Below are 13,403 nucleotides of genomic sequence, written 5' to 3' on the forward strand. Positions count from 1 at the left end.
GAAACTCAGTTATTTAACAGTAGCCACCTTTGACCACTCAGCACTTGTAAATGGTCAAACTACAATGGTTTATGTGTAAAGTTCACAGACTTTACAAAATCAGAGTGTGGCCAAGCACAGCAGGCTCACCTTGGTTCCAAGGACGTGGGAAGCTGAGGCAGGAGGGATAATGCTTGAGCCCAGAAGATCAAGCCCAGGTTAGGAAAGCATTCAACACGCTCATCCATCAGTCTCAATTTTATTAATATAGGTTTCTTTTTTAACTTGGGTCATCATGAACAGATCCGTAAGACATATCTGTGAGACCCCTGAGTACACAGTTAAACATAAGTCCCAAGGCCTTGAGAAATGTATAATCTATTGCAGAGAGAGGCTAGGAACAGTACAAAGACACACTATGAACATTACACGTCCAGGTGTACTAATTACTTAACTTGACAAAAAAAGTGACATGCTTACATATAGAAGGAACAGCTCCAACAGTTGCACTGATCTCAGAAGAAGTTGTCTTATAGTGGTCTGAAACTTTGTCACTTGGTCTCAGGAGTACCCGGAGAGTCTCTTCTGAACTCCCTGGTTCTTTTGGGACGATATCTTCAGGCCGAATCAGAAGAGTTGGTTCAGCTTCTCCCACGCTAGTCTCAGTATTGTTTTCACAGTCTGGTTTACTAACTTGACCTTGAAGCAAAACCAGAGCCAGAGGACAAGAAGGCATAGGAAGAGGTCACTTCTTGGTGCTTGCTGTTCTGTAACAAGCTGGATTATTTGGACCTGCAAGGTGACTCAGCGGGTAAAGGCATTTGCCACCTGCCACCAAACCTGGCAGCCTAAGGTGGAGCCCAGGGACCCACATTGTGGAAGGAAAGAACTGGCTCCCTCAAGTTGTTCTCTGGCCTTTACGTGGGCACTGCAACATGTGCAGCCACATACGTAATACACACGAGTAATAATAATAATAAATGTAGTGATTTTTAAAGATTAATTTACTTTGTAACCTCCTCCTAACAGTCGAAATGAGCACCTGTGGAGCTGTTGCCAGTGCCAATGCTCCACTGTGGAACAGCAAGTTCAGGCCAATGTCAGGTGTGATCCCAACATGACCTGGTGTCACTTTCTGCTATCCCATGGACTTTATTCAAAAAAAGAGTCTCTTTGTTTCGGAGAACCAGAAACAAAGGATCCTTTACCTTTATTTCTTCCTATACCGAGTAAACACAGAGTCTCATGGAAGCAGACGAGAGCTCCAGCTCCCTCTTCACTAGAGCTGGGCCTCCTCCTTAGCTTGAACTATGCAGCTTCCCCCAAGACTGAGTCCTAAAGGGGGGTGTAAGACATACTTGGAACTGAGACGTTCACAAGGAGATGGCTCAGTGGGCAAAGGTACTTGACAATAAGCTTGACAATCGATCTCTGAGTAAGCCTGAGTTCAATCTCTGGGCCCCACATGTTCCATACTGTCCTCTGACCTGTGGCACACATGTGAAGCACATACACACTACACATGTTGTTTTTATAACTAGGTTTTCTGCCTGATATGTATGTATATCAGGTGTGGGATTGGTGCTGCTAGAGATCAGAACAGGACATCAGCTCCCCTGGAACTGGAGCTCCTAATGGTTGTGAGTCACCATGTGGGTGCTGGAATTAGAACCTATACCACCGAGTCATCTCTCCACCCCCCAGTATAAAAAAGTTAAAAGATACTCCCACATATTCTTAGTCTAGGTGGGCAGAGCATGCCCCATCCAGAGAAAGGATAAGAACATACTGTGAGCTAGGGGCCCGCATCTCTAAATAACTTCCTACAAGTTAGTGTACAAAGAAAAACCCAGTACTGTGACTGACAAGGCGGGAGCACGTGCAGTTAGTATGCATCAGGCACTGGGCCCAACCCAACTGCCAAAAGGTGAAACAGTGAAGTAGAACTGAGCCTGCTGACTGACTTGTCAGTCACTTCAGAAAGCCAAGACACCACTGGAGGGCACTGTGGTGCTTCCACGGCCACAGAAGACCGTTCCGGAAATCCACTCAAGGGTTTCAAAGGAGCTCTAAGGGACAGCTCTAGGGGACCTAACGTTTAGGGAGGCATGCCTTGAAAGTTCGAGGCTCTAACCCCCCCCCGCCCCCCCCCCCCCGCCATCCCCGTGCGTCCCCCCCCTCGCCGCCCCTCCCGCCACACACATACACACACCTCTAAAAGCAGAAAACTACATCGTTTGGCCCGCCAGGACAGGCTCCAAAGCTACACAGAGAAACTCTGTCTCAAAAAAAAAAAAAAAAAGAAGAAGAGGAAGAGGAAGGGGAGGGGAGGGGAGGACCTGAGTTCACTTCCCAGCAACCACATGGTGGCTCACAACCATCTGTAATGAAATCTGGCACCCTCTTCTGATAAATCAATCAATCAATCAATCAATCAATCAATCTTAAAAAACAAAAAGGCAAATCTCATTGCTGCCCTTCCTCTCAGCCACACATTTCCATCTTCCTGAGTGTTCTCACATTCTTTCTTTTCCTTCCCTATTCATCCCCCACATGAACAAACACATATGCACAATGTCCTAGTGCCCTTCATGTGGCTGTGACAAATTGGCGGAAGTCAGAGCCTGAATTGAAGCAGGAACAGAACCAGAAACTATGGAGGAACATTGTTTACTGGTTTCTCTTGCTCATGCTCAGCTACCTTTTTTTAAGATTTACTTATTATTTCTATCTACGTGATTCTGTGTGAGGCTGCATTAGTTTATGTGCGCCACATACATGCAGGTGCCTGTGGACGCCAGAGGGCAGTGAGTCCCCTGGAACTAAAGTTACATGCAGTTAAGAGTCACCTGATGTGGATGCTGGAACTGAACCTCAATTGACTGGGAACTGGCCCCTCTGCAAGCACTAAATACTCCTAACCATTGAGCCATCTCTCCAGTGTGGAGGCCCAAAAATGTGAGCCTATTTCCACCTTGTCTGATGGTCAGAGTTTGGAGGTTGCTTAAAATAGTTGACAAGTATAGCTGCACATCCCAATTCAGGACGTGATTACTTGGTTTTTTTGACATTAAGATGGCTCATACAGGTAGATCCATTTCATCCTGCCAGATGGTCAGGATATGCAAACATATTTCTGCTCCTTCTTTTGTATTATGAGGTTACCTGGGGAGTAGCTGCCTTCAGGATACTTAGTCTAGGGTAGCTTCACTGCCTAAACAACAGAATGCTAATGATTTGGTGCCTCAAGTGTTAAAGCAATTAATTGTTCAAGTTGCCCTTTGTATTATGTTAAAGAAGTCTTTTGTTGCCTTCTTCCCCTTTTGTATTGGGGTATAAAAGTATATGGAAAGTTAAGCACAGATGGATTTCAGAATTCATGGGAATGTACTCCTGGTACTTTCTAGGGTTTCTGTTTTTATTATTTTCACGTGTCTTGGTATTCTTTACTAATATTTCTAAATCCTTCTGCCCCTACCCTGGTAAGATGTATTTTTGTCAAGGCCAGTCCCCAACACATCAGCCCCTCAGATAGTTTTCTTATACAGCCCAGACCCACCTACCAAGGGAGGGTACTACCTACAAAGACTGAGTCCTCCCCTCATTGGACTGAGTTCTTCTCTTCCTGGACTGGGCCCTCTTACATGAATCATCAACTAAGACAGTCTCTCACAGAATCTGATCTATGGGCAATCCCCCAGTTTAGAATCCCTCAAATGATGCTGCGCTGTGACCAACTGACTGATGAAGCTAACTAGGACACACAATATTAAAGTATGTTGAGATCCTAAAAACTACAAAAATATAAAACTCTACTTAAGAATTCAGCAAGTTTTCAAGCCATACCTTTAATAATGACTCTCTTCTCATACTCTGTGAGAGGTACTTTGTCTTTCCAGTTAAGGAAATTGGCAAATTCCAGATAGTTAATCAGGCCATCCTGATCCACATCACAGTAATCAAACAGCTGGTTCAGAAGCACCTTGTCTAGATGCAGGTTTGCCTGGTCACAAGCTTCATGCAGTTCTTCTCTGTCGATCATCCCATCTCCTTTCTGTTGACCAGTAAGCAAAGGAGGGTAATATGAGTGTGGTTTCTGATTTAAAAAAAAAAAAATGGCTCTAGCACACACACTTAGCAAATTCCAACCTCCACTAAGAGGAATCAAATATTATATATGTAAAGCAAGAGTTATCCTCATTGACTCAACCTGATAGATACACTTCGCAGTTTGTGATCCTAGTATAAGCAGAGTATAATTCAGAACCCTTTTGTTATTGGTCCTGATGATTGATTCCAGGCCCTTGCACACACTTAACACATATGTGCTATGCTCACAATCCCACTTATTTTGATCACCTTTTTCTTTTCTTTTCTTCCTCTTATTTATTTATTTATCTTAGTATTTTATTGTTGTTTCGAGGCAAGGTCTCATGTACTCTAGGTCAGCTTTACGATCAATTATGTAGCTGAGAATGGCCATGAATTCTGGTCCTCGTATCTCTGCCTCCCTAGTGCTGGAATGACAGGCTTGCTCTCACACACCCTGCTTAATCATATCCTTTAAACCAAACAGAGTGCCCTGGAATGTAGCTGTCATAATCATAAAACACGCTTGGCATTTCACTTGAGCAATGTTTTTGCATGTCTGACAGCTCATTACAATTTTTCATGCTGACAGAGTTAACACCTATTTTCTCACCAGGGCCACAAATTGTCCTCTACTTCATTGCTTACCAACAAGGAAAATAGAGATGATATTACAAAGCAAAGAGTAGGGAGGCCTAGTTTTGTTTGATATTACTCCTGCTAACAAAGGAGAGAAGCCACTAACCCCTCAAGTCTACCCTCATTGTAGCATTGTTAAGATTCATTCTTCCAGAGAGGAAAAAACCCTTAGTCCCCTTACATGTAATGGTTGAAGGCATAAATCACTACACTACATGTTACTGGAGGGAAACTGATGACAGAGTAAAGAGAAATTTGAGTGGTTCCCTTGGGAGAAGAAGGAGCAGAGTAGAGAGTTCTTGTTAAGGAAGATAGTCCACAGCTAGAACATCTTAACCACTCAGTCCCTCATGCGTTCCTTCAAGCCAACCTTAGATGCACTTAGAGATGATGCTATGGAGCTAAGGATTTCATTTTGTGCTCCACCCCTGTGGGAGGTGGCTTTGAGCAGTGAATTCTGGGTGCTATAAGTGGGAATATAGCTCAAGAGTAGAGTATTTGCCTCAACTGTGTGAGGCCCTAACTTCTATACTCAGCACTGAAAAAAAATAAATTAAAGAGAAAAAAGAATATATGAATGTGTTAGCCCATTAGAGAGATTTAGGTAAAGAATTGTCAAGAGAAACTACTTATGAATGAATCATTGAGCATTACTGGGGCTGTAGCTGCTCAAAGTTGAATTCAGTGCCACTGAAGATAAATCCCTGCAAAAATGGCCCAGTGAGACAGACCAAGTGAATTCTAAATAAATTACTGTGGCCCTGGAGAAGTTCTCTATGCCTCCTGTTGTTAACACATATTACCTTGACAATGGAGTTATAAATGGCCTAGATTAATGTAAACTCCTTTATAAATATCTGTATGGTAAACCCAAGCCAATCAAACCATGAACCTGCTATCCTGTCAGGAAAGCAATGTAGTAGCTACTGATGGAATCAAAGAGTTCACAAAGCTAAAATAGATGCTGTCAATTTTGACAGCTTTGCTGCCTAATACAAGGTTTGTATCCCCCTAAAGCACAGGCATTTTATTTTCATTAAACTCATGTTACTCAAAGCTCAAGGGAATGGTGGGGCTACAGGGAACATAAAAATTTGCTTTATGATTTATAGGGACAATGATAGACAATAGTGAAAAGCCCAGTTGTAACTCTTAGTCCCGCCAAACTCTTAGCTGTCCTTCTATTCCAGTGCTGTGTACTGTGCATGTTTAACAGCTGGCTCTCAGGTAGGTGGAGAATAAGGAAATCCTGATTCCATTTTTTAGGGTGAGAGTTGTTCAGGTCTTGGTTTTTTGAGACAGAGCCTCGCCCAGGCTTGTGTCTATCATGAATCTTCCTTACCCTGGCTCCCAAATGTTGGGACTTAGGCATGTACTACCACACTCCTCAAAAAGCCCTGAGTTGTAACAGTTGCTACACTCCGTGGTACAATTCTTTTCTTTCGTTGGGAACATTTTGTAGTTGCCAATATGATACCCTTTGGCTTGCAAACATGACGGCATGCTCTCTCAAGCCTGCTTATGCTCAAGTGCCATCACGCTGTCACTCTTATGGTTACATTTTCAAGCTCTGAGTAAGTTAATGTCTACAAATATCCAAAACAACGCTTAACGGGACAATATACACTCAATGAATGATACTTATAAGCAAGAATATTCATTTAGGAAACCAAAGTTTGTTTGCTGTCTTGATTATTTTTCTATGAAACTGAATCAGAACATTCAATAGTTTTGGATTCCATTGCACTAGATCCACATTGTCCTGGCTTCTCAGTAAAACTATTCCTTAAGGATGCCAAACACTACACACTACAGATTAAAAGTTGATGGTTTAAAAGACGCATCATCATTAAACAATGCTCAGGGATGTGATGTCATCATAAGGAGCCTGCCTAGTGGCTTACTTAGATAACCAGCAGCTATTAAGATCGTATTTCTTATAACTGCATTCAAAATGAACTTTTAAAAAGCAAAGGCAGATGTCCTAGTTAGGGTTTCTACTGCTGTGATGAAACACCATGACAAAAAAAGGGGGGGAGGAGGGAAAGGCTTACACATCCATATTGCTGTTCATCTTCAAAGGAAGTCAGGATAGGAACTCAAATATGGCAGGATCGTAGAGACAGGAGCTGATACAGAGGCCACAGAGAGACACTGCTTGCTGGCTTGCTCCCATTGTTTCCTCAGCCTGTTTTATAGAAGCCTGGACCAGCAGCCTAGGGATGGCACCACCCACAACAGGCTGGGTCACTCCCACATCAGTTACTAATTAAGAATTATCCTATATCTGATAGAAGCATTTTCTCAATTGAAGCTCCCTCCTTTCAGATAGCTCTAGTTTGTGTCAAGTTGCCATTAAGACTAGCCAGCACAGCAGATTCTGTTATTCGTATTTGTGAGCTGTTTCAAACTGACTGAAGGTAGCTAGGAAGTATGATGCCTGAATTTCATCCCAACAGTGCACACACACACACACACACACACACACACACACATACACACACACACATTACAACAGATTTGAGTCGGGTATCATAGTGCATGCCTGTAATCTCAACTTGGAAGTGGAGACAGGAGGCTCAGAATCCAAGGGCAGCCTGTGCTACAAGTAACCCTATCTAGCCAAGTTTGTACGGGTGTGGGGGTGCTCTGTCAGTCTCTCTCTCTCTCTCTCTCTCTCTCTCTCTCTCTCTCTCTGTTTCTATGTGTATATGAATAAAATTTTAAATCTGATTACTTTAACTTACATATTTTATATTGAAAATCATCTTGAAATTGAGGATACCCAGTAGTCATTAAAAACCAGACAAAGTATCAGATATATTTTCTCTTTCTTAATTTAATCTGTAATTATGTGTATATGTCCGTATGAGGGAATGTGCACATTGTGCAGGGCATCAGATTCCCTGGAGCTGGAGCCAAAACTGAGCCAATTGCAAATACTGGGAACGAACTCAGGTCCTCTACAGGAACTAAGAGCCATCTCCACAACCACACATACATTTTATTTACTTTTCATTCTTTTCTTTTTCTTTTCCTTTTATTTCTTTGTTTGTTTGTTTCTTCTATTGTGACAGGGTCTTTCTGTGTAGTCCTAGCTGTCCTGGAACTTGCTATGTAGATCAGCCTGGCCTCAAACTCACCTGAAATGTGCCTGTGCCTGGCTACCCAATGATGGGATTAAAGGAAGGTGCGACCTTGACTCACTTATACTTTCTTAAAACACATTTTTGAGGGCAAAGCAGTGACTTATAGACATCTGTTGTCACCTATGTGGTTATCATTACTTCTTTACAAAGGGTGGGAGACAAAGACAAAACAGAGTTTTGCTAGACAGCCCTATCAACAGGCCTCAAAAAACTTGATTCTCCTGCATCAACCATGGAATACTAACCAGTCCAACATTTGATGCCTCGAATTAGTACAATTTTAAGTGAATATGTTTTCTTTTCTGTTTATATTTTATTTTATTGATAATGAGAAGTATTATTCATTAGTGCACAGTTATGTAATTCCCAGGCCTAAAACCAAAGTAGTTGTTCTTAAATAAATTAGCCAGTGAGCAATGGATATTTTTAATTAATTTTTAAAATGAAAAAAAAAAGCACACACAAACACTGTGATCAGCACAGGAAGGGAAGGGAGACAGAAATATTTCTCTTTTTTTTCTCTTTTTAAAATTATTCTGCACACACACACACACACACACACACAGTTTAATTTACAATTTAACGAGATACTTGTACTTAGGAAGTACATAAACCCATTAAGGATCAGAAGGAAGAGAAGCTAATGCAGAACTAAGATTTTAAGGTTTTGTAAAGACTTTTAAGGTTTGTTTTGTATTTCACTCGGCCTTATTCATATCTCAATTAGAGCACTATGCAGTGACATGATTTATATTCATGTTGCCTTGGATTCTTTATAATTATTTATTGCAAACTTGTGGCTGTTTCTATTAACTTTCTTTTATATGAATAATGGACACAAATTTCTTAAAATTTTTGCTTATTTAATTTTGAATAAAAACTAAATTCATATTAAAATTTTTGTTATACTCTATACCAACACATATCATATGTATTGATATCACACTCATTCGAAAATGGTTTGTAGGTTCAGCAAAAAAAGCTCAGTGGGTAGGGACACTCATGCCAGACCTGATGACCTGAGTTTAATCCCCGGATCCTACAAGAATCTTTTTAAATCCTCTTAATCTACCTAGAAAACCAGATACAATGAGGCACAAAAGAGAGTAGAGGAAAATCAAAGCAAAGTAAGAATGAAAAATAAATTCAAATGCCCACAAAGTTGACCCTGAAATTATTCAATGGGCTATGAGCTTCCTGAAAAGCAGGGCAAAAAATTTGAAAAGGAACTGGAAGTGCAAGTCAGAGCATGCCACATGCTTAGCATATGTAAAGTCCCAGGTTCAACCTCCAGCACCCAAAACTAAATGAACAAATTACATTTACAGTAATTTAAAATGTTTTAATCTTGGCATGGAGGTGCAGCCCAATTGATATGGGGCTTGATTAGCACATTCAAAGCCAGTTGCTAAATCCGCAGTACCACATAAACCAGATGTGGTTTTATGTAAAGTCTTTGATCCTTACATCTTGTGCTACAAAACAACAACTACAAGAGACCCTGTCTCAAAAAAAAAAAAAAATCAAATGGTCTTGCACCCATTGGCTGGATATCAGTTCCGAGTCAATGGAATTCTGATTCAGTTAGATATAGATTGACGTTTCTATGTATAGACACCAAAACTTAAGTATAAGACTGTGCAGTGTCCCCTGCAGATCCGCAGAGCTACATTTTCCCTTGTTCTCAGAACACTGAGAATTACCCAGTTGGAGGACAAAAGTAGCCATTGACCATGCTTCAAACCACACAGTCATAAATGTGTTTCAACTAAACTGCACTCACCTCCAGGCCATAGTTTACTAAACCCCCTATCTGCACCAGTCTGCTGGAATTTACCTATGCACCATACCCCCTTGTTCTGCAGGACTACTGGCCTTGTCATAGTGCCTGAAAGCCGACAGCAAAGTGTTAAAGTGCTGGTAATTAAATTTCTTCAAGTGATGACGAGCCGCAGCAATCACGGCTCGCTGGCGGTCTTTGCCACGAAGATATTCACCAGGGTGTCTGTAATGGATGAGATCACCAGCTCCTATTGAAGAAAGAAGTTGTCTTACATTGTGAATCTAAAATAAGCCCCTAGTGTTTCCAGAGAAGGAAACAGAGGCAGAGATAGACAAAAGCAGAGAGACCTAGAAACCTCTAGGAATGAAAAACACAAAAACCAATCATATCTAATGCTGGCACTTCCCACCACTACTTCAGTTTTGTAGACAAGGTCTCATGTAGCTCAGGCTGGCCTCACTGAACTCATGGCAATCTTTTCAGTCTCCTAAGACTGGAATTCCGGGTGTACAGAACACACTCGCTCTGATACTATTATGCAGAATACTTCTGTGTATAAAAAGTAGACATAAAAGTTAATGTTTCTGTTTGGTCTTTTTAAATAAGGATGTAGTGCATGCAAGGCTGTATGCAGGAGTGTACATTCATGAAAGTGCAGGCAAGAGGCCAGAGTAGAGCTTCAGGTATCTTCCTCTATCATTTCCCAGTAACTGCCTTAAGCCAAGGTCTCTCCGTGGGCAGGCAGCTCACATTTTCAGGACAGATGTCAGTAAGTTCCAAGGACCTACTTATCTCTGGCCCACAATGCTGGAGTTACCAATGAGGAGAGCCATTCCTGGCTTCGTACATGGGTGTTAGGGATTCAAACACAGGTCCTCAGGCTATTACAGCAAGCGTTCTTACTTCTGAGTCATCCATTCCCCCAAGTCTCTGATCATGAAAACATCTACTGAAAGCGTAAGTCACAAACAATGCCACACCAGTTTGGAATTATGATTAATAGGGTGGTATTTTTTAAAGGGGAAAAACTTACAGATCACAGCCCTCTGCGCAACCAGGAAGGGAGTCTAGTTGTCAGCGGTGCAGGAAGTGAAGAGAGAGAGCAGAGGGAAGAGGCCGCTTTTTTAAATGGAGAGAGACCACGCCCCAATGAGCTGGTATCTCAGCGGCTATAGGCTGGAGGAGTGGGAGGACCTCCCGCAACACCTCCCCCTTTTGTTTAAATAAGAGAGTTCTAAACCTACTATGAAAGTATATACAATAAGTACAAATATCCTATTCTAACTAGCTTAGATCTTGTATAATAAATAACTTGGCCAAGTCATGAGAGAAAGTAACTACATTTACATAGTCTTCAACCCCATTAAAGATCTGAGAAGGGAAATAATGTTACCTGGGTAATTAGGAAGTTCAGTAAAACAACTTCCAAAACATGCAACAAATCACAGAGACAACTAGCTACCTGGACAATCACCCAAAGTCACATTAGCAGCGTTGAAGCAACCAACTTTGGCTAAGGCATAACATAACTGACATACCATTTTCAAAGGCAAGCAACTTTTTCAAAACTATCTTACCCTGTCTTGGCAGGATATGACAGTCCTGTTTTATCCATTGATGCATGCTCTGTATCTCTGTCAGTGGTTGAGGTATGGGCATTTCTTTGCCCAAAGGCCAGTTCTGCCAAAAAAAAAAAAGGCTCCAGGTGGAGTGTCTTTGGTGCTCAACATTCTCTCGGGAATAGAGTGGTGTTGCCAGGAGCAATTGTGTCTCACTACCACAAAACTCTGAGTTAGATTAAAGGCCATTTTCTACAGCTCTTGGAAGAAGTTGAAGATTATCTATCTATACTGAGTATAATCTCTATATATCTAAAGAACCAGATTAGTCTAATTATAAATGAAAAACTTAGATGACTATTAATGTATATAATTCTCAATATCTATCTAACTTAAAGACTAAGACAATAAACAACTGTGAAAAAAATAAGGACAATGACCTCCAAATATAAACAATGTATAAATATACATTGCAGTAGGTAAATAAATATCAATACACAAACATTATATAAGTATCTTAATCAGAGGTAGAAAGGTACACTGCAATATGGTAAATATATACAATATATATATCAATACAATATATGTCAACACATAAAAAATGTTTTAAACAGAGGTAGAAACATGCATGCATACAATAGTCAATATAATTTAACTTTGTATCAATATACAAGAATCTATACCAATATATTTGTCTAAAAACAGTAACTCACAATTACAAATCTATTTTCCCATCATCCCTCTTTTTTTTTTCAAAATGATCCCTGAGCTTATAAAATTCCTCCCCCAACCCTCATTCGTATACTAATTATAATCAACCCCTAAATGATGTCCCTAAACCCAGGGGCAAACTTTACTGGGAGAGGGGCCGTCGTCCTCTAGAATTACTTCCAGCTGTCATGGGGGCGACGTTCTTTCTGGGGGATCCTGTGAAAGTAAAATGATGGTTAAATTTCAAGATCAATGTCTTTTAAAATTGCCAATAGTCTCTGAGTATTTTGTGCAGATCTGGCCAAAATGTTGTATAAGATGTGCACCATTTCAGCTAACCAAGTTGGAACTGTCTTGTGCAGCTGGTACCCAAAGCAGGTCTTGTAGTAGCACTATCAGTATCATGACGTCATATCAACCAGGTGGAGTTGTTGTTATGGGGCCCCATCTTCTTCCTGGAAACTTCAAATGTCACTTCAGGAAAAACTCAGTGTTCATTGTGAAAAACTTAAACATTAATCATATAGACATATATATATATATATATATATACTGAAAGGCATGATAGATATATTCAATGAAAAGTATGATAGATATGAAGAAAAGCAAAGATGTTTTCTAAACTCATATTTCTTTCTGTCCCATATCATGGCTCTTGACATGAGACAGAAACTCCAGAAACTCTGGGTTTTTCTCTTACTAACAGGCTTGGAATTGGAGAGGGACTGAGCCAGAGTCCAACTTCAAAACCAGCTTTATAAATTTAGAAATATGGTTTAATATATTTTACTTACACAACTCATTCTGTTTTCATGATATTTCCTATTGGGCAGATATTTTTCCATCTGTCAGTATCCAAACATCCAGGGTCCCTTCAATTTTTCAAAGATGAGTGTTTTCCTGTAGAGATAAGAACAGAACCCTGCCCCCATTTTATATGTTTTTCTTACCACCTGTATGAATACCATCATTGGGGACGAGTTGTCATTTCTCCTTTCCAAGAGGTTTCTCCTCTTCAAATAGAAACTTTATTAATTTTGATGGTATCCACAATTTTTCTTCTGTGGAAACAAGAGCAAAACCCCTTCCCCAACGTAGCACATTTCCTGGCTTCCATTGAGAGGTCAGCACATCTTTGAAATAAATCAGTTGGTTTAGTTCAGCAGACTTTTCCATTATCCAATGTGTTTCTGCTGCTGTCATTCCTTTCTCATTAGCGTTAAGAAAATTCAAGGTTAATAAAGCATTATGTAATCTATTTCTGGGGGTATTTTCGGGCCCCTTTCTCTTTGTTCAGCATATCCTTTATAGTACGATTTGATCTTTCTATAACTGCCTGACCTGTAGGATTATTTGGTATACCTGTAATGTGTTTTATATTATAATAATCAAAAAAGCGTTTGATTTTCTTAGATACATATGCTGGACCATTATCTGTCTTTATTTGTGCAGGTATACCCATGATGGCCATAACTTCTAATAAATGTGTGATTA

The 13,403-nt window shown here is 40.5% G+C and overlaps 1 protein-coding gene across 1 annotated transcript in view; it reads right to left on the bottom strand.

The window, feature by feature from the left end:
* The window catches only part of Efhb (EF-hand domain family member B), a 71,498-nt gene that overhangs the window by 4,682 nt on the left and 53,413 nt on the right, over positions 1-13,403 (bottom strand). The window contains exons 9-11 of the mRNA XM_041656457.1: positions 9,732-9,886; positions 3,826-4,033; positions 460-672 (exon numbers count right to left, since the gene is read on the bottom strand). Coding sequence (XP_041512391.1) covers positions 460-672; positions 3,826-4,033; positions 9,732-9,886 — 576 coding nt within the window. The remainder of the gene's footprint in view (positions 1-459; positions 673-3,825; positions 4,034-9,731; positions 9,887-13,403) is intronic.

This window comes from Microtus oregoni, unplaced genomic scaffold (genome assembly GCF_018167655.1).
Source record: "Microtus oregoni isolate MIOR12 unplaced genomic scaffold, Mior012 000007F_ref0000211, whole genome shotgun sequence".
Taxonomy (NCBI): domain Eukaryota; kingdom Metazoa; phylum Chordata; class Mammalia; order Rodentia; family Cricetidae; genus Microtus; species Microtus oregoni.